The 20,681-nt window shown below is 40.1% G+C and overlaps 1 protein-coding gene across 1 annotated transcript in view; it reads left to right on the top strand.

Annotated features, from left to right (window-relative positions):
- Nucleotides 1-658: 658 nt before the first annotated feature.
- The window catches only part of COMMD1 (copper metabolism domain containing 1), a 233,433-nt gene continuing 213,410 nt past the window's right edge, over nucleotides 659-20,681 (top strand). The window contains exon 1 of the mRNA XM_044061272.1: nucleotides 659-939. Coding sequence (XP_043917207.1) covers nucleotides 676-939 — 264 coding nt within the window. The 5' untranslated portion in view covers nucleotides 659-675. The remainder of the gene's footprint in view (nucleotides 940-20,681) is intronic.

Consider the following 20,681-nt stretch of genomic DNA (forward strand, 5'->3'; position numbering starts at 1 on the left):
CATCTGTTTTCAGCACTGCAAGTACTTCCCTTAAGGCATTCAAATTGCTAAACTGAACCAAAGAGAAACTGTGTAGAAGATGAGTTCTATTTTAAGTTGAATCCAGACTAGAGGCTGCTTTGCTTGCCATGTTGGTTTGAGTAAAATCTCTTATTTATGATTTGATAACGTGAAAGAAATTGATGAGAGTCGAAATGTACCATTTCCAAAGAGTAAGCTAGGTACAGTACTTTCAGGCGCATTTGTAGTTAAGTGCTCATTATGAAATCTGATCCTGTTATTCCCTATATATCCGAGTTTATGTATGTTAAGTTAACCTGTTTGATTTTTCTTTTACATTCTTCTATGTTGTAGAGGGTCTGGGACGAGCTAGGTTCTCTCCTTGTGAAAATGCGATGGTGTAAGTGACCCTTGTTCCCTAGGCAGGTGTAAGTTGCTGCATTTACCTATTAAATCAGCCATGCAAGGAGTTTCACTTTTATATGCTATGTAGCCTTTTGTCTTGAGCCAGACTTATCTTTGTATTCCTTTGATGGGCTAGAAACACTGATGATGGGCCTGAACTGTGCTCTGTATTGCTACTAAAAAGCTTGTAAAAGAAGTGGTTCAGCTGTAATTTACTAGCACCACAGGAAGTAATTTTATTTCTTGTTTCAGTCTATTGCTTCTGCGGATATGGACCTAAACCAACTAGAAGCTTTCCTCACTGCACAGACTAAAAAGCAAGGAGGTATCACATCAGGCCAAGCAGCTGTCATTGCAAAGTTCTGGAAGAACCACAGAGCCAAAATCCGGGAAAGTCTTATTAATCAGAGTCGATGGGAAAACGCACTGAGAAACATGAGCTGGCGAGTTGATTTGAAAACACAGTCAAAAAATGTGGATCAGATTAATACACCAGTTGCTATTGTGGAGCTTGAGCTGGGAAAGAATGGACAGGTACTGTAAATTTTCAGAGTTCTTATGAGCTGCAGCTGTTGACTGATTTAAGGACTTTGGAAATCTTATGTCTAACTCAGTGATGATTGTTTTCAAATTTAATTCCTTGTAATTCCAGCGTACATTTCAGTGATTTTTTTTTGAAAGACTAGCTTATTTTTTTTCCCTTTGAATTAACGGTTTCATTACTGAGACTTTTCATTTATTTGATGTTCTTTGTGTTTCACTGCTGCAATCCTGACTTGTGGGATTTCCGGTCATGAAAGCCTTTGGATGGCCAGACTACCAAAGAAAAAAATCTCCCTACTCCAACAGCTGGTGGATGCCCTGACTGACATCAGTATGCTTGAGTATATAGGGAGCCAGCTGACATCATGATTTCAGTCTTGTCTTGCCATCAGAGCAAGAAGCAGTGTTTCAGTGCATCTGTCAGTCAGCACCAGAGAGAAGTTGTCTGAAAGATAAGTACCCCGTTGGGGAGCCCTTTTTTGATTGTTTGACTCATGTCAGATAAGGTTAATAATTGTCATAAGCAGATTCCAAATTGAGACTTCCATTCTTTCTCTGTCACCTGTATAGGCCTAGATCATGACATACCTAATTGTTTCTGTGCCCGTTTCAACTCTAGGACTATTAGACATAGGACCGAGATCTTGGCTAGGCACCTTAGTGTTGCATCTTTTTCTCCGCATCCTATGGCAGCTGCCAATTATTCTGAGGTTGAGCTTCCTAAGTTCAAAAGGGATAAAGAAAAACAACCCAGGCTTAGGACCTCAGACAACAATCACTGTCTGTCAGCTAGTCCTCTAAGGTTCATGATCACTGAAGGTGGGTCTCTTTCTCAGCCCCCTTCCTTGACTGAGGTGGTGGTGCAAGCATATATTAGAGACCCATTCTGAGTCTGATATGCCGTTGGGTCCCTCAACTTCTGTACAGGCCTTGGGAATTGGTTTGCCCATCATTTTCAGGGCCGCTCAGCAGTCCTCTGCTTCCGATGAACTGGTGATGCTTCTTTGCATGGTCAGCCAACTTTGGCTTCACATTCTTGTCTAGAGACTGGTGTCAGACTTGCAGATGTACATAGACATATAAACCGAGAGCTAGTCCAAAGAAAAGAACTTCCTCTGGGCCTTTGCCTAGGCCTACTGGCTCTCCTACCCAGGGTTATCAGCAAGATTTGGTTAGGTTAGCTGAAGATTTATTTCCCTACTGAGTCTTCCTCAGGGAAAAAGAAAAGGGACCTTGCATCAGAAGTCCTTTCTAATCTTTTTAAATCTGCTGAAGATTCTGACCAGGAGGAGTCTGTTCTTGATGAAGGACCCTCCCTGACTTCCTTTGAGGAGTTAGATTCTGAAGAAAACCTGGCTTCCACTTCCCCTCGAGGACATTACCTTTGGGGAAACTCTTCATGCCATGAGAGAGCATTTCCAGTGAAGCCCAGGATTACCTGCAATCCAAAAAGAGGATTAGGGAATTTCTTGACCCGCCAGAGCACAAGCCTTTTGCCATCCCTCCAGGTTTAGAGATGGTTGCAGATGTTTTCTTTGATTCCTCTTTGAATACTGATTCTCTTTCATCAGCTCCTCAAAAAACAGGTTTTATAGGATTACTGGACTCTCCTAAACCTCTCTTTAAGAACCCTTCTGCTGATCCAAAGGTTGTGACCCCGGGACTCAAAGGAGCTAGAGCCATTTCCTCCAAAAACTCTCTGCCAGCTGATGGAGAGTAGGGCTCTTGATGGATTTGGCAAAAACTTTTACAGTTCTGCTGCCTTAGCCATGAGGGCCCTTAACTGTCTATTCCACATAGTAAAATACCAGCAGACCATTCTGCACCAGCTGAAGCAAAAAAAATTACAACCATTGAGGGCAAGAACCTTCCCAAAGAATGAGAGCCTTCTTGAGCATTCCTTACACTGTGGCTGTTATGCTACAGATGCTTCCAGCTAGGCTGCAGCCACTGGTACTGTTATTAGAAGACATGCATGGCTAAGGGAACAGTCCCTCCCTGAGCATGTCAAGTGAAATCTTTTGGATGCTGCACCGGACAAAGATTTCCTCTTTTTGGCCCAAAGCCAAGGCTGTACTTAAAAAAATTGGAAGACAAAGTTAAATCCATGCAAACTGTTAAAGACTTAGTTCAGGTTCAGCCTCCTAGATTTAGCAGGAACTACCCCAGTAAACATTGGTCATTTATTTCACAGTCCAAAAACAGGCAGAAAGCCCCGTAGGGAAAGGACACAAAGGCAACACCAACTACAAAGACTCTGCCAGTGGAACTCTGATACTTCCAGGCCAGGGAGTTCTAGGCCACAGGCCCCTGGCAGAGAGCAACAATGACTAATTCATAACAGTCTGCCAGACCCCCCCCCCACAAGACTAAGCAGAAGAATATCCCTGTTCAAGGAAAATTGGTTTCTCATCACTTTGTACAGGTGGGTTCTAAGCATTATTTCAAATGGCTACAGGCTCTCTTTCAAAGAGCCACTAAAGCACTCAGGCTATCCAGACATTCCAAAATACAAAAACCCCAGAGTACACATGTACGGCAATAGTGCTAGGCAAAAAAAAAAAAAAAAAAAAAAAAAAAACAGCCAGCACAACCAATGATGAATATAATTTAGTCCAATACAAAAAGTAAAAAAAAAAGTGTACAACACTTTTTCCCCCTCGTTTAAATGATGTAGTTTGATTGGCAGGTGGGGAAGGAGGTGTGTGAGATTTTTCTGCTATATTTTGTGATTGCATGGGGTGTTTTACACTTTATTACATTTTATATTTTGCACTGAAAAAAGCTTTTGCTGAAACCGGTATGCAAGTTTTCTTGTACTGGTGTTTTATTAATGGATTAAACAGTTAATTATATTCACTGCTGGTTGTGCTGGCCATTTTTTTTTTTATCCAGACATACCCCCAAACCAAAGGACAGGGGCCCTTTCCCTTTCCCAAATTCAGAATTTGTAATCCCAGGGCTCAGTGGAACCAGTTCCAGAACACCAAAAAGGAAAGGATTTCTACTCTAGGCTATTCCTGGTTCCCAGAAAGGAAGGCTTTTGGCCTCCCATTTTAGACCCGTCTACCCTTAATCAGTTCCTGCTCATTCCAAAATTTAAAATGTTAACTCTTCAAAATTCTTTTACCCAAAATAGCCCCACGGGCCTTCATGGTAACCTTGGATCTAAAAGATGCCTACTTTTACATTCCAATAGAGAAATCGCACAGAAACTTTTTATGCTTCAGAGCAGGTACCAGTCAATATCAATTTTCTGCACTGCCCTTTGGCTTGTCTACCACTCCCAGGGTCTTCACAAAGTACTTAGCCCTCCTTACCTCTTTTTGCAGGACCAGAGCGGTCCAAATCAATCCCTAACAGGATGATTGTCTAATACAAATCACAAGTGTGTCACACTTTGACCTGGTGTTCACCCAGAATCCCTTGAACTCCTTTAGCTTCACCATAAATCAACACAAATCAAACACAACCTTCTAACAGAATTATCTTCCTGGGGGCTCTTCTGGACTCTCCCCTTCAACAGGCCCTCTTATCTCCAGATAATCTGTTTCCTGACCCAGTACTTCCAAAAGATCATGCAGAGACAATGCCTCACTGCCAGGGAATTCTTCAGAGCACTGGGCTACATGGCATCTTGCATCCTCATGGTCCCCCTGGCCAGGCTGCACATAAGGAAGCTGTAGTGGTACCTCAGAAATGTGTGCTGCCAGCATACAGAGCCCCTTTTCAACCAAGATACTGCGTATTCCTTGTCTCAAGGAGGAGTTTGCAGGGTGGGCACAAGCTTGTGCTCAGAATCACAGTCTTCCTTTCAGGTTCACTCCCCAGGGGCAAAGCCTCATCACAGATGCCTTGGAGACAGCCTGGGGAGCTCATTGCAAACACTTCCAAACACAAGGAAAGTGGGTAAAGCAGTTCAGAGACAAGCACATAAACCTTCAGGAGCTTATGACTGTACAAAAAGGCCTGGTAGCATTCAGAGAAAAATGGAAACCAGGGGTCCTATTAGTAAAAACAGACAACGCCACATTTGTGTGGCACATAAACAAGCGGGGGGGGGGGGCACCCATTCCTGCTCTCTCTGATGCTTAGCAGTGCAGGTTTTGGAGATCACTCACTCTGTAGGATTACACCTTTTGTACTATACCTTCCAGCCACTCAAAACATTTTAGCAGATCACCTCAGCAGAAACATGAAGGACCTCCATGAATGGCATCTGCATCGGGAAACATTTCTCAGCATAAGCAAAAAAATGTGAGTCCCCCAGATAGACCTCTTCACCACCAAGGAAAATGCTCAACTGAAAAGATTCTGCTCCAGGAGCAACCTACTCTCAGCCTGGAAGACTGGTACCTTTTTTTCTTTCCGTTGGATTCGCCTATCCATCTGTGCATTCCCCCCCTTACCTCTACTTCCTTGGGGGCTCCTAAAAATAAGGGATGAGGGGCCCGGGGCAATACTGGTAGCCCTAGACTGGCCCAGGCAACACTGATATCCTCTGCTACTCTACCTAGCAAACAAGAATCCATGGCAGTTACCTCAAAGAGTGGACCTTCTGACTGAGGACAAGGGGAAGGTTGTGCTTCTCAGCCTGGATGATTCCCCAGCATCCTGGACCTAGCGAGCCCTAAGCAAGCAAGTTCAAGACATCCTTACACAGATGCCTGGAGACCCAAGTACTAGGAAATCTTGCTCAGCTAAGTGGTCAAGGTTTTCCATTTGATGTCAACAACAGGGCCCAATCATCTTAGCCAAGATGTATATCATCCTAGATTACCTGGCTAATCTGGTTGACAAGTGCTTATCTTATTCCTCCATTTAAATTCATGCTTGTGCCATTTCGTCCCATATCCTTGTTCCTCCTCCTGTCTTTTCACACTACCTTCTCAGACAGTTTCTTAGGGGAGTGATTCACATCAGGCCTCCCTTAAAACAACCTACCCCTCCGTGGGTCCTCAATATTGTTCTGGAAAGTTTGACCCTGCCAGCGGCTTCTGCTACCTTAAAGTTTCTAACTTGGAAAACTGCCCTTTTGCTGACTATCACTTCTGTTAGAAAAGTGTCTGAGCTGCAGACTCTCATGGCGGTGGAGCCCTTCCTCATCTTCCATCCAGACAGTGTCTCCCTCAGGACTAACCCTTCCTCATGGTGCCCCTGGCCAGGCTGCACACATCTTTGAATCAAGCCATGCACCTACCTACCTTCTTTCCCAGTCTTGTAATCGGGGGAAAGAATCCTTGATTCCTTAATGTTCATAGGCAGCTCCATTACCATCTCCACAGACCTAAAACTTTGAGAAAATCAGACCAACATTTTGTACTCTTTGTCAACTGGTTTTCCTTCAGAAATGATGGCAAGTTCTTAAACTTCAGCTGTGGCTTACTGAGATATGACTACGAATGTCTGATCTAGATTATATTGCAGAACTAAAATTGTAACAGGAGTTCAGAAAATCAGATTAGGTGCTTCTGAGCAAGGCCACATCTGGGCTGGGTATTTTGTCACTTTTATAGGGCGATTAGACTTCCTAACCTTCCCACATGGCCATTTACTTAAAGATTAGATACAGGATCTTGCTAGACTTAAGAACAAAACAAAATAATATACTTAATAGGAGCATTTGGAAAAATGACTTTGGCAACATTCTGTTGAAATAATGGGACAGTTGCCAATTCACACACAGATGATATGTGATCTTTAGCTGAGAAGAGCTTCTGTAGCCTTTGAGGTTACTTTAGTAACTAATAGACTACTACAGTGACTCCTGTTTAAAGGTGATTGGTTGCTAAGATTACCTCAGAGTATTTGGTTTGGTAAATTGTAAATGACAATAACATTGTCTTTTGTAGTGCTTGGAGGAAGTAATGGGTTCTTTAATAATAATTTGTCCTTATTTTATATAAAGTAGTGTACAGTGATATTGACTCCTACTTTGCTAATTTCGATACAAATTGATCACTGGGGGTGAAGAACTGGAAGTGGCTGTGTACTGCTTCTCCAACACCACCTGACTTGCTTACTCCAACCTTGTCCAGCTCAAATGATTCTAATCATACTGTTCCAGGTTGGATATTGGATTCAAACCACAAGGGGGTCTTACAAGTATAGTATGGGGGCTTGAGTAAGGTGTGGAAAATGGCTGTTGTGGTGGTCCTTCATAAGGAACTATGATCTGAAAGGCTATGGAACATATATATATATATATATATATATATATATATATATATATATACATATAATTTCATAAACATAAAACTATGATATCAAAAAAACTCCTACAACTAGACCCTCAATTTTGCTTTGTCAGGGGGTAGGTCATGTCTAATTAATCAACTTGAAAAAGTCATTGAAGCAGTGGCTTGTGGTTACTCAGTGGATGCAGGATATCTGAATCTGGCCAAGGCATTTGACACCATCACTTTTGGTAGCATTATAACCAAATTAAAACGTCTAAATGTAGAGCCCTGCATAGTAAGGTGGATAGCCAACTTATCTGAAAGATAAAACCCACATAGTTAATAGCAAGAGGGTGATTAATGGTGTTCCTGCAATACTCTGTAGTAGGATCCTTCTTTTTTGGCATGTACTTCTGACCTCCAAACTGTAAATCCTGACCTATGACTGACTAAGTTTGCTGATGAGTATGTGCTCATTGTCCTAATTTGATCTCCTCGTGGTATGGAATCACTGTTGTGAAAACTAATGATAACAAACCAGTAATGCACAGCCAAGCTACTAAACTTAAATGCAGAAAATGTAGCAACTCCTATATGACACAGTAGTCCTCTCTTTTGGCCACTGTGTAGCAACAGCATCCAGAAAATCTTTGTTTAGCCCAGTTGATATCTATAAGCATCTCCTCTGTCAGAATAGCTCATCATCCCACTGAACACAGCCCTAATTAGACCGTTTGAAGAGTAAAATGCCCCATTTGACATGCACCCATCAAGACGCATCATGCATCTAGAAAGGTAAGTTATCTAATTACCATTAGTTACCAAACCAAGTTTGAAGCCCTATCCCGATACTCTCTCTCCCATAGGCTCCTACATGGATGCCTTTTTCTTTCTGTGCTTTTAAGGATCCAACCCTCATTGAGCTCTTGCACAACTGCAAGGCGAAGATCCACACAAATATTTAAATTAAGGATTTAAATCTCCAACCTATCGATCCCTCTTGCATGTTTTATTTGTGTTACTCTGTGCTTACCCCATCTCCAGAAGAAAGATGCAAACCATAGAGAAGCCCTTACACTATTAAAGAGGAAACCTTGATGATTGGATCTGTCCTGTTTTGCCCTTCTGGAATCAAGTGCATCACAAGAGTGGTTATTGGAAAGGAGTAAATAGTTGTCTTATAGCTCCTTTATTGGGGCTGTTGTGGTTGTCTAGTCATCACCTGATGATGTTCACTCTTTTTACTGCCTATCATGTACTGTACTTTCCTAACTAGTACTTTGAGGTGTTCTGATAGTAAAAAATTGGAGAAACTTCACAATTTTTAGTAGTGAGTATGCTACACCTATCTAAAGTAATTTGTGAAGCCATTTTCCTTAAAAATAATTTTTTTCTCTTGTTTATATTGGATATGCTGCAGAGTTCTGAAAAGTTGCTGCTTTCACTTGGCTGTCAAGTTTCCGCCCCCCACTGTACTTTCCTAAAGATCAAATGTTCTTCTGTTTAGTGATGTCAGCTTAATTTTCTTGGCTCAAATAAATCTGCTTTAACTGGCAGATCATCTCAGAGCCAGTATGCTCCAGTTTCAGTAGAAATAAAGTGATGTAAGTCATGTATGTAACTCAGTAGGTTTATTATGCAGTCGCGACAAATATTCACTTCCACATACCGGAACCACAAATACAGTCAAGCCAATTGTCAGAATGTCAATTTTTTCGGAAGGAAGAAAATTGATATTCGACACATAATGGACCACTCCCTATCCAGAAAAAACACCAGGAAAAAAACTTGCACACATCTACTCTTTTGCAGGGGGGCAAGCCCTCCTGCACCCCCCACACCCCCTGCTAATTATATATTCTAAATCCAAGATTGCACTCCAGTGAGGAAAAGGGTAATTTTCCTGATATGCACTGCAGTGTGGTCCAGTTCAAAACACAGAGACACAAAACTGAGAACACAAGCTATGTGTCGACATTTTGGAGTAGACAGGATTTGCGTTTGCAGTTTTGCCTTCTTACCTTCAACCTTCTGACAACTGGTAAGGTGTGTTTCTTTATTTTGATTTGTAAACATTATTTTAAGGTTTATTTAATAATTGTACATCATCGCTATGAAAAACATGTAAATAATAGAAGTACAAATAATATAAGTGTTGCTATAACTCATTTTAAGATTATTTTGTGTGCCTAGTGTTAAATACAGATATATCCTGGTTACTTTGTATATCTAGAATAATGTCATGTTTCTAAACAAATAGGTGACGTTATGCTGTAAAAGACTGAATCCAACATATATATGAATGAATGACTGAATAAGTGAATAATAAGATTATCACTGCTTAATACATGGTTAGTTTTTAGTATGTGTGGCAGTATGCACTTATTAATAATTTGAAATATCACACAAAGTAACACTATGTGCTGTTAAAGTGTTGTGCCACTTTTTGCATTGTAATCTCACATGATGTGTCTGAAATGGTGTACCTTTGATCAGTCCATAACCCTGATAAACCGAAGAGTAAATAAATAATGAAACATGGAAGATACAGCATTTAAAACAAAATAATTGGTTCTTGGATGAACTGCTTCCTGTGCAGTCTATATGCCCGCCCTGTGCCTGCATGGGTTTTCATTGGGTGTTAGTTTCCTCCCTGATCTCAAAGCAGTGCTTGGCTAAATTAGTTATTTATTTGATTACCTATAGGTGTGCAAGATGTGTTTGTGAGAGAATGTGTGTGTTTGCAGCCTATGGTGGGCTAGCACTCTGTGATTAGTTTCTTTGCCTTGTCCCCATTGAATGCTGAGATTGGCTTCTGCTCCCCCACAACCTTGAATTTGATTAAATTGGTAATCAGAGAAATGTATGAAATAATTAATATTTTGCTTTTTTTACTCATGTTTTGCTTGACAGGTGGTACTTTCATCTGTGGAATAAGAAGCATAGGATGTATAAAACATTTTAATACAAAAAAGGAAAAACACAGGAACACAAAAGTGCACTTTGTGATTGAATTGCTCAGTAGTAGCTAAAAGTATAGTATGGTACTTGCTGTGTAAAATATGGCAGGACTTATGCAAGGTAAATGTTTCATACTTCAGATTCTCTTGTATCGGACAAATCTCAGGGGTTATTAAGGATGAGGAAGAGTTGGGATACAGTAGGGCTGTAGCAGGTGTGGGTTGTTGAAGTGAAGCACTTTTTAATGATTGTGTAATCTGGTTTAGGAGTTGGTAGGAGTGCTTAGGAATTCAGTGGTCTCCACTGCCTTGCTGGTGGAGCTGTTGGTGCAGCTGGAGCAGTTTTCTGAAACATTTGATTTCAAGAACAAGATTATTTTTTATCATTTGTCTTGGATTATAGCACTGTTTTAACAAACCTTTAAGCAGTGCAAGATGCACATGAATATGCAGTATGATGTAAAATTTGTTGGCAAAGCAGGATACATATGGTAGTAATGAATGGAATACATTGTGAAGAAAGGGGAGTTGTAAATGGTGGGAAATTAATTTTACATTTGTTTACCGGGAAAATCCAACTGAGCCAGAAGCCCATTTTCAGTGGAGGCCTAGGAGAAAAGCTGCACAGAAATATAAGCAAAATACAATAATCTGTACAATAGTATACATATAGTAAGATGCAGAATACACATCAACTAGTTAGTCTATACAAAATTATTCAGTATAGTTTTCTGGTAGGTACAGGTTCAAAAGAAAAACACAAGCATTTCAGAAAAGATCACAGGGAAAAATAAAATTAGTACTGTGTACATATTAAATAGTTATGAACAAATGAGATTTCCATTTTATATATATATATATATATATATATATATATATATATATATATATATATGTATATATAAAATATAATTTTTTTTAGTAGTAATAACACTGAGGAGAGGGAGAAAATGTGGTAAGGACTGTGATGAGAGAGTTATTTATTTCAGTTTGGTTACTGGAGAGTCCACTGGGCCCAAGTGTGCCTGTTTTCAGTGGAGGCCCGGGGAGAAAAGCTCCATAAAACAGTAAGGTTACAAAAGTATAAAAGTTACAGAATAAAGTACAGTTTACAAATATGTACACTCAGTATCAGGCTTGATCAGCAAAGTTAATTTTGATATATCTGATGGCTGTACTGTACAGATTAGTTTGAAATATACCTTCATTACATTTGAAGTATAGGAACATTGTACGGTACTTTTCCATTATCAGGGCAACACTTACTCAAAATGAGCGCTTGGAATCTTAGCAGGTGCTCGCACTGATTTCACGGCTGCTGCTGAAGTGGGCCACACACACACTTACTTTCCTGTCAGTGATGATGTTGTCAGTGATTATTAAATTTCATGCATAACGGAAAAGTACCAAAAAAAACGACATCACTGGTTGAACTGATGAGTATATAGACTGACCGTATTCCATTTACATGCTGGTGACGCTGTTATCCGTAGTAAAATCTTTATGAACTTCAGCGATCCATTGTAAACATCATCCTTCTTTTAGTTATGTATCTGTGTGGTTCGTTGGTTATAGCTATAAACTTCCTTTTGGAACAACCCTTTAGTTTCAAAAACAGAAAACTGGTTTTAAACAGTAAAGACCAAGTACCCAAGAAATATGTGCATCGACCCACATACATTATAATGAGGTGCAGCATTCCAGTTGTAGGTATTACTTCACCCCAAACTTGCAATAATTTACTGGCAAAATTATTTTAGCAAGGCTACCTTAGTTTGGCAGCATTTACCACCACTGATATGACTACGGAGGCTTTTCGAGCTACTGTTGGCTGCTGACATGCAGTGTCTGAAATGCAATCCACACTTGTATTAATAAACTGTGATCCCACTTCAGTGGTCTAATTCTATGTGTTCCAAACTGACATACACAAAGACTATTCACATGAACACCGACTGTTTGGATTTAGGCTGCTATTTTGCTGCTGTGACAGAATATATTTAATTAAAACAAGGAAATAAGTAGCGATTTCACCAAGTAGTAAATGCCTTTTAGAAAAGCAGGATCTTTTCCGATGTTGGGCCGATAATGGAAAGCGCTCATTAGAAGTGTTGTCCAGATAACGGAAAAGTACCCATTGTACATACAATCATTTAAAGTAAGGATGGAAACACTTTATATGCTCTCATTTGAAGTAAGATGCTATTTACAATATTTACAGTTGAAATAGTGTATTGAGTAGCTGTGGGAGTTGCAGAGAGCTTGAGTCAACTGTGGGAAATAGTTAGTGGAGTAATAGATAGATTAGGAACCCAGGAGAAAAACCTCCTCAGGGCATATTTTTACATAGAATTAGGGTGAAAGCAGGTGCATTTCCATTTGGAGGACAGGTAAGTGAAAGGCTGGGTTTTGCAATTTTCTGAGTTTGATATTGTTCCAAGTGTGGAAAGGAGAGAATTCCATTTCTTGCCTAGTGGGAAAGAGAGGAGATGTTGGCCAGCATGTCGTTTAGGTTTGTGGATAGTAATTACGTTCTGATTTTCAGATCTGAGAGGTTTATTAGAGGTGTAGGGGGGAGGATGTTTGTTAGACCTGGACATTTATTTGGGTGAAATACAAGTCTGTGTGCTGTGGTATGTTGGAGGTAGTCAAGGTAATTAGAGAGTTCTATCCAGTTCAGAGAATGAAGGGTAAGGCAGTGATGGGTGGAATTTTTAGATCTGGTGACAAATTTAGAGATCTTATTATCGCAGTTTTCTAGTTTAGAGGTGATGGAAGAGTTCAGGTTAGTTAGAAGAGGGTCTCCTTATAATAAGGATGGGAGAAGGTAAGTAGTAGCCAGAGTATGTCTAGTAGAGTTGGAGAGAAAGATTGTTCCTATAAAGCATTCCTAGTTTCTGGTGGGTTTTCTTTATATGTTGTTTAATATGGATATCAAACTTGAGGGGTTCGTCAATAGTAATGCCAAGAAGTTTTGCGAAAGGGACCACTTCTGTAGGAGAGTTGGTTTGGCTAAGGACTTTTGAATGAATCTTTGTCATAAGAGAAAGTCTTGGAGGGCATAGTACAATTTTAGATTTGTTTGCATTTAGTGAGAGGTGGTTTTGTCGCATTCAATTTTCAGTAGTTGAAAAAGCAATTTGAGTTTTAGTCAGTAGTTCAGGGAGGTTTGAGGCAGAGCAGACTAACGTTGAGTCTTCTGCATATTGAATAACTTTGGCATCAGGAATAGCAGAGTGAAAGTTATTGATAAAGATGTTAAAAAGCATAGGTCCGAGGATGGACCCTTGAGGTATGCCAGTTGGGGTAGGTAGAAAGGAGGAGGTGGTGTTCTTCTATTTGACTGCCTGAGATCTGTCTGTCAGGTAGCTAGAGAACCAGGATACAGTATTTGGTGAGAGATGTAGGTCTGAGAGATGATAGATAGGGTGTTTATGGGAAACGGTATAGAAAGCTTTAGAAAGGTCGAGAAGAACTGTGGAAACTAAGTGTCCTGAATCTCAGGTGTGGTTGACAGTTTTGGAGAGTAGAGAGTTTATACTGCTATGGCCTGGGTGGAAGCCATGCTGGGTAGATGTAAGGAGCTTGTTTTGGGTCAGGAAAGGCATAAATTGGAGGTGGATACATTTTTCTAAGCTTTTGGAGATTGGTGAGAGCAGAGCAGTGGGCCGCAAGTTTGAGATGTTGGTGTTTTTGCCTCCTTTGTGGAGAGGAATGTAGGCTGAACACCAGAGTTTGGGTACATATGATTCCTTTAAAGATCTGTTGGTTATGATGCTGATTGGGAGTGCTATACTATCAGCAGCACATTTTAGGAAGGAGGAGGGAATATTATCGGGAGCATTGGAGCAAGGTTTAAGTTTGGATAGTAGTCTTTTTATGAGATTAGTAGAGACAGGTTTAAGCTTAAACATAAGGGGAGAGTTATTAGGGAAGTTAGATGAAGAGGAATGGGGGACAGGTAGATTATTGTTGGGGAAAGTCTTGGTCGGGTCAGGAATACTTTCAATAAAAAATTAATTAAATTTGGGGCCTAATTCGAGGTCAGATATACTTGGATCAGGACAGGGGTTATTCATGGAGCCGGGATTGAGAAGTGAGTTTATGGATTTCCAGAATTGTTTGGGGTTATTGTTGTTATTGGATTGGAGCTTAATATAGTAGGATTTTTTGTCCTTAGTGATTCGTTGTTTTGCAAGGTTACGGAGTTGTTTGTATTCGAGCAGGGTTTTGGGAAGTTTGTTGTTTTTGTAAAGCTTCCAGGATTTGTCCCTTTGCATAATTTGTTTAGTTTCTTTGGATAGCCATGGATAGCCATAGAGCAGTATTAGTTTTTATCCTTTTGTTTCTTAGTGGAGCTAGGGAGTTTAGAGTGTCTAGGAAGACAGAGCTGAAGTGGTCTATAGCTTTATCAAAAGGAAGGGTATTTAAAATTTGCCAGTTCATTTGCTTGGGAATATTTGAGAAAGTTGTGGGGTTGAAGTTGCTAAGGTTGTGAGTGAGAATGTATTGCTGCTGATGTAGGGTGGAGTTAGTTGAACGATGAATGAAGGCTTGGAAGATGGTCACTAATGGTGTTGGGAATGGTGCCAGAGTAGGTTATTTTGTGGGGATGGTTGACTAGGATCCAGTCTATAATGGTTCCTGGGGGATTTGTTTTATTGGGTCGGGTGATGGACAGGATTACTTGAGTGAAGTTACAGAGGTTAATGGCTAGGGAGGGAGAGGGACTATTGATCTTATTCCAGTCGATATTTATGTCTCCTAGAATGTAAGTTTCATTAATTTCAGTTGAGGCCCATAAGAGAATATCTTCGGGGGAAGAGATGATGTTATCAGGTGATGTATATAAGGCAATGATGCAGATATTCTTGTGTTTATTCATTTTTAGTAGACCAACTGTTAGTTCGGTATTGTTGAGAGATTGGAATTTGGAGGGGAATTAAGATAAGAAGATTAGAGTAGATTAGGGCAGTGCCACCACCTTTTTTATTTAATCTGTCAGTTCTGAGAGTGAAATCCTGTAGGCAGGATTTCAGAGTCAGAGATATGGGGTTTGAGCCAGGTTTTGCAGGTTAAGATGTCAACTTGGTTATGGCTTAGCCATGCTTGAAATTAGTGTATTTTATTGCAGAGACTTTGGGCATTGATTGTAAAGAATTTAAGAGTATTGTGGGGGGAGGAGGGGGGAAGGAGTTATTAGTAAGGGGACTAGGACCAGGGTTGGGCTGAATATCTCCAGCTAATACAAGGTTATTGAAGGAAATAACCTTTAGCCGTTTGGGGTTATATTTAATGAGTTTGGGTGGAACTAACATTAGTTTAGGAGTTAAGTATTTTAGCTGTGTAAGTATTAGTAAATATTTTATCTTCCATTGAAAAGAATAACTTGTTTATTATTTTACATGGTCTAATATATCTTATTTATCATTACTATTTATTTGCATTTGCATGCAAGAGAAATCCCCATATATTTCATCTCTTTACTATTCCATTTAAATTTACCACTAGTTTCCATTAAATCATTTAAACTTTGTTAATAAGGTGTTAGTTTTATTCTGATTGAACATTAGGCTTGACACCGATTTAAAATATTTAATATTTTTTCATATTTACTAGTGAAGAACGAGTTATAGATATCTTGTCATTCAGGTTTGGTACAGGAGCAATGCCAGTTCTTGGATAGATGTTCAAACAGTAGTAGTTTGAAATTGGTAGATTCAGGAGTGTTTTGGAGAGTGTGGGGTAGAGAGTTCCATAATTTGGCTATTTGAATTGAGAACAGGGCTTCAGCATGAGTGTCATTAGCTTTGTTTACTGTGAGAAACTTTCCGTCTGCGGATGTTAAGACTTCAGGGGCATGAGTAGGGAACAAGTTCCTTGAGGGATGGGCAGTTGTCAGTATGGAAGATATGTGTGAATGTGAATTTAAATTGGTAGAGATTGAGAAGGTTAGGTAGCTTAAGCCAATTTAATTTATGTAGAGCAATACAAAGGTGGGTTTGGTGGGGAAGGTTGGCTGCGAAATGGGCTGTTTTGTTGTAGCAAGTTTCCAATTTGGTTAAATCTGATTTTTTTTAAGTTGGTAAAGAGGGTGAAATCGTAAAGGAGCATAGAGAAAAAGAAGGTTCTGGATATGGTTAGTCTAGTATTGTCATTGAGGAATGGCTTGCTTCTGTACAGTGAGCCAAGTTTGATGTGAACTTTCTTAACTGTGATGGCTATGTGTTGGTCAAATCTGAGTTTGTTGTCTATAGTTACAATGAGTTTTGTATGATCAATTTGTTGGATGACCGTGTTTGCTGAGAGTGGTGGAAGGAAGGTGGTAGGTGATTATTTGCTACTGGTAAATAGCATTAACTGTATCTTTTTGAGGTTGAAGATTAGTTGTGATATGTTTCGATATCATTTAAAAGCTTGTTGGGCTACTATTTGGAGGTCTGCTAAGGTATCTACTTTAGTGTGTGTTGTGGATGAGGCTAGATCATTAGAGAAAATGGTGAAAAGAAGGGGCCCTAGTGTGGATCCTTGGGGGGAACTCACTGAGACAGGCAGAAGTGGTGAGAGTTCAATTTCCATCGTACTGCTTGTCTGTCAGAAAGCTTAGGAACCAGGAGAAAGGAAGTCTTTTGATAGGTTTAGTGAGGCAAGAGTATTAAGGAGTTTCTGATGGGAGACTGTGTCGAACTCTTGTAAACCGTTTTGACTGCTACATCCTTGAGTGCTACCAGTGTGAAGTATACGACCTGAAAAATCGCCTACATGAAGTGATGCTTTGCTGAAGTGCAGAACAGCCTGCAGTGACAAAAATGAACTGTGCTATTTGCAAACTACTCATTTTGTGCTATCTTCTACATGGCTGTGTGACTGTGGAGTTGGTACATAAGTAAAGGGGTACATGGCCACAACCTCCCAAATAGGGTGCATGGGTTATAGCCCCCCCTTCGGAAACACAGTTTGTTGACATTTTATTCAGGTTTAGTATTCAGTGCTCTGATTTGATTTAGAGCTTGTTTACCTTTGTGCATTTATTTCATTCATAGTATGTGGTTGACAGGTACCAATGTCCTGAAACTGGACCAACTGGACTGTGTAAGTTTTTGATATTCTGCCTTTCAGTAGAATGTCATTTGAATTTGTAACGTGGATCCTAGGTGCTGTACTTTTATGGATTATTTGTGGAAGTAGTTGTCTATACTGTCTGTATGTTGACTCTGCAGCGGGATTAGTGGGAAGAGCATAGCTCTTGCTGGACATAACTCATACTGGATGTAAGGAGAAAGTTTGTTAGTGTGTGTTATGTGCTTCAAACATTTTAAATTGTTTAATTTGTGCTTTAATGTATAGTATTTTGAATAAAATATCCATTTGGGTTAAAATCAACTCATCTTCCACAGAAAAGAATAACTTGTTTATTATTTTATATGGTCTAATATATCTTATTTATCATTGATATTTCTTTGCATTTGCATGTAAGAGAGATCCCCAAATATTTCATCTCTTTACTATCACCTTTAAATTTACCACTAGTTTCCATTAAATAATTTAAACTTTAATTAGTAAGGTGTTCGTTTTATTCTGATTGAACATTAAACTTGACACTGATTTAAAATATTCAATGTTTTTTTTTCATATTTACAAGTGAAGACTCTTAAAAGTACATCAGCAGATACCTGAATTATCAAAATATATTTACCATTTAACTCCAACTATATTATTGTTATATTTTATGTAAATGACTAGAGGCTCAATAAAGCAAACAAGACAATGGAAATCTTGTTTCATACCCTTGCTTATCTTTGATTGAAAAATAAAACCTTCTATTTTTAACATGTGCAGTTGAATTTTGATAAAGATGATTAATAACAAAAATACTTGGAAATATATTTCTAATCATTTAGTTAAACAAGACTATTTTACAGAAATGATGGCTTTATGTATATCCATGCCAATTATAGATGGCTCTTGTTTATTGTTAGCATCATCATCTTCTTTCGGCTGTTCCCATTAGGGGTCGCCACAGCGGATCATCTGTTTCCATTTCTTCCTGTCCTCCGCATCTTGCTCTGTCACACCAACCATCTGAATGTCCTCTCTCACCACATCCATAAACCTTATCTTGGGCCTTCCTCTTTTTCTGTTACCTTGTAGCTTTATCCTTAGCATCTTTTTCCCAATATACTCAGCATCCCTCCTCAGCACATGCCCAAACCAACGTAATCTTGCCTGTCTGGCTTTGTCTCCAAACCTTCCAACCTGGGCTGACCCTCTAATATGCTTACTCCTAATCCTGTCCACCCTCGTCACACCCAGTGCATATCTTAACATCTTTAACTCTGCCACATCCAGCTCTACTCTTGCCTTTTTGTCAATGCCACTGTCTCCAACCCATATAACATAGCTGGTTTCACTACCCTCTTGTAGACCTTCCCTTTTACTCTTACTGGTACTAATCTTTCACAAATCACTCCTGACACTCTTCTCCACCCACTCCATCCTGCCTGTACTCTCTTCTTCTTCACCTCTCTTCCACACTCACCATTACTCTGAACTACTGATCACAAGTATTTAAACTCGTTCACCTTTGCCACCTCTACTCCTTGCATCCTCACCATTCCTCTATCCTCCCTGTCATTCACGCACATATATTCTGTCTTAGTCCTGCTGACCTTCATTCCTCTTCTCTCTAGAGCACATCTCCATCTCTCTGGGGTCGTCTCCACCTGCTCCCTACTCTAACTACAGATCACAATGTCATCTGCAAACATCATAGTCCATGGGGACTCCTGTCTGATCTCGTCTGTCAACCTGTCCATCACCGTTACAAATAAGAAAGGGCTCAGAGCTGATCCTTGATGTAATCCCACCTCCACCTTAAATGCATCCGTCACTCCCACCGCAGACCTCACTGCTGTCACACTACCCTCGTACATATCCTGTACCACTCTTACATACTTCTCTGACACTCCCGACTTCCTCATACAATACCACAACTCCTCTCTAGGCACCCTGTCATATGCTTTCTCTAAGTCTACAAAAATGCAATGCAACTCCTCCTGACCTTCTCTGTACTTCTCCATCAACACTCTCAGAGCAAACATTGCATCTGTAGTGCTCTTTCCCGGCATGAAACCATACTGCTGATCACTGATCATCATGTCCCTTCTTAACCTAGTTTCTACTACCCTACCATAACTTCATGCTGTGACTGATCAATTTAATCCCTCTGTAGTTACTACAGCTGTGCACATCACCCTTATTCTTAAAAATCTGTACCAAAACACTTTTTCTCCATTCCTCAGGCATCATCTCACTTTTGCATAATCGATTAAAATTTTCTTTTGATGTTATCCTCTGCTTACCTGTTTGATATGAAGACAGTTTCATCTTTTGTTGATGTAGGTAGTATATTTGTCCTCTAGCCCTGAGTAGCATCCTGCCATCACCCAGAATGATACCAGAGTACAAGGAAAAAATGAATGACTTCAACAATTGGCTAAGCTTCTGGTGTCATTCTAAGGGGGATCCAGTATTTGTATGCCTGGGACGACATGATCGACAGACCACAATGCTTTGTCAGAGATGGCCTACACCTGTCGCCCTTCAGATTCCGAATACTGGCTAAGGCTCTTGCCACCCCTTTAGTGCCTTTTTTAGGCAAGGTTCAAATGACAAATTCACCACCGTAACAAGTACAAGCAAGCAAAATCTGACAGTAATGCTACTCAGTGCTAGAAGTCTAAACCTCAAAATGCACTTACTCGAGGCACTCCTTAAAATGGAGAACATGGACATCTTTGCAGTGACAGAGACTTGGTTCAAAGCTCCAGAGTGCACCCCTGCATTACCAGGCTATAATTCATACCACACCTTTTGGCCACCTAACCTGGAATGAAGCACTAAAGGTGGAGGCATGTCCATATTCATTAAGGATATCCACACCTCCAGGCAAGTTGAACAGCATAATGCATCCGAGATTATCCAAGTGCAACTAACTCTGAGCAAGACCGCAATCCAAATTGTAGCTTTTCTTGCTACGAACTTCCCCCCCCCACCATGCGTACCCAGGATTCCCACTCCATTTCTTGATGCACTGGAAAGTATTAGGGTACAACCCAACACCCTAATAATGGGTGATTTCAACTACCCCACCATTAACTGAGAAAATACTCATGTACCAACTCTTGCTCAACGTTTTTTGGAATTCATAAATTCCAGCGCCTTGGATCAATCTTGTTATTCCACCCCACCAGGGGCAGCAATATCCTAGACCTGGCTCTTTACCAACATGTGCAACCGTGTTGTTCCACACCAGGGGTCAATTCCTCGTTGGTCAGATCTCAGCCACAAGCTAATCACCCTAAGACATCAGATCCCGCTTCCCACCCCCAATTAGGAAAGCACCGTAAAAACTTCTCCAAAGCCAACTTCACACTTCTTACCCGTGACAAAACTGATCACATGACACCATGCAGACAGACAATAAGAGGTATACTTGACTGCAGAATCCTACACAAAATGCACTTTATAAGCACTTACACAAGCGCATGGATCATGCTATCCTAATAGAACCAAGATGCTATCCTCCAAAAAG

This window comes from Protopterus annectens, chromosome 1.part0 (assembly GCF_019279795.1).
Source record: "Protopterus annectens isolate FY-2018-M chromosome 1.part0, PAN1.0, whole genome shotgun sequence".
NCBI lineage: Eukaryota > Metazoa > Chordata > Ceratodontiformes > Protopteridae > Protopterus > Protopterus annectens.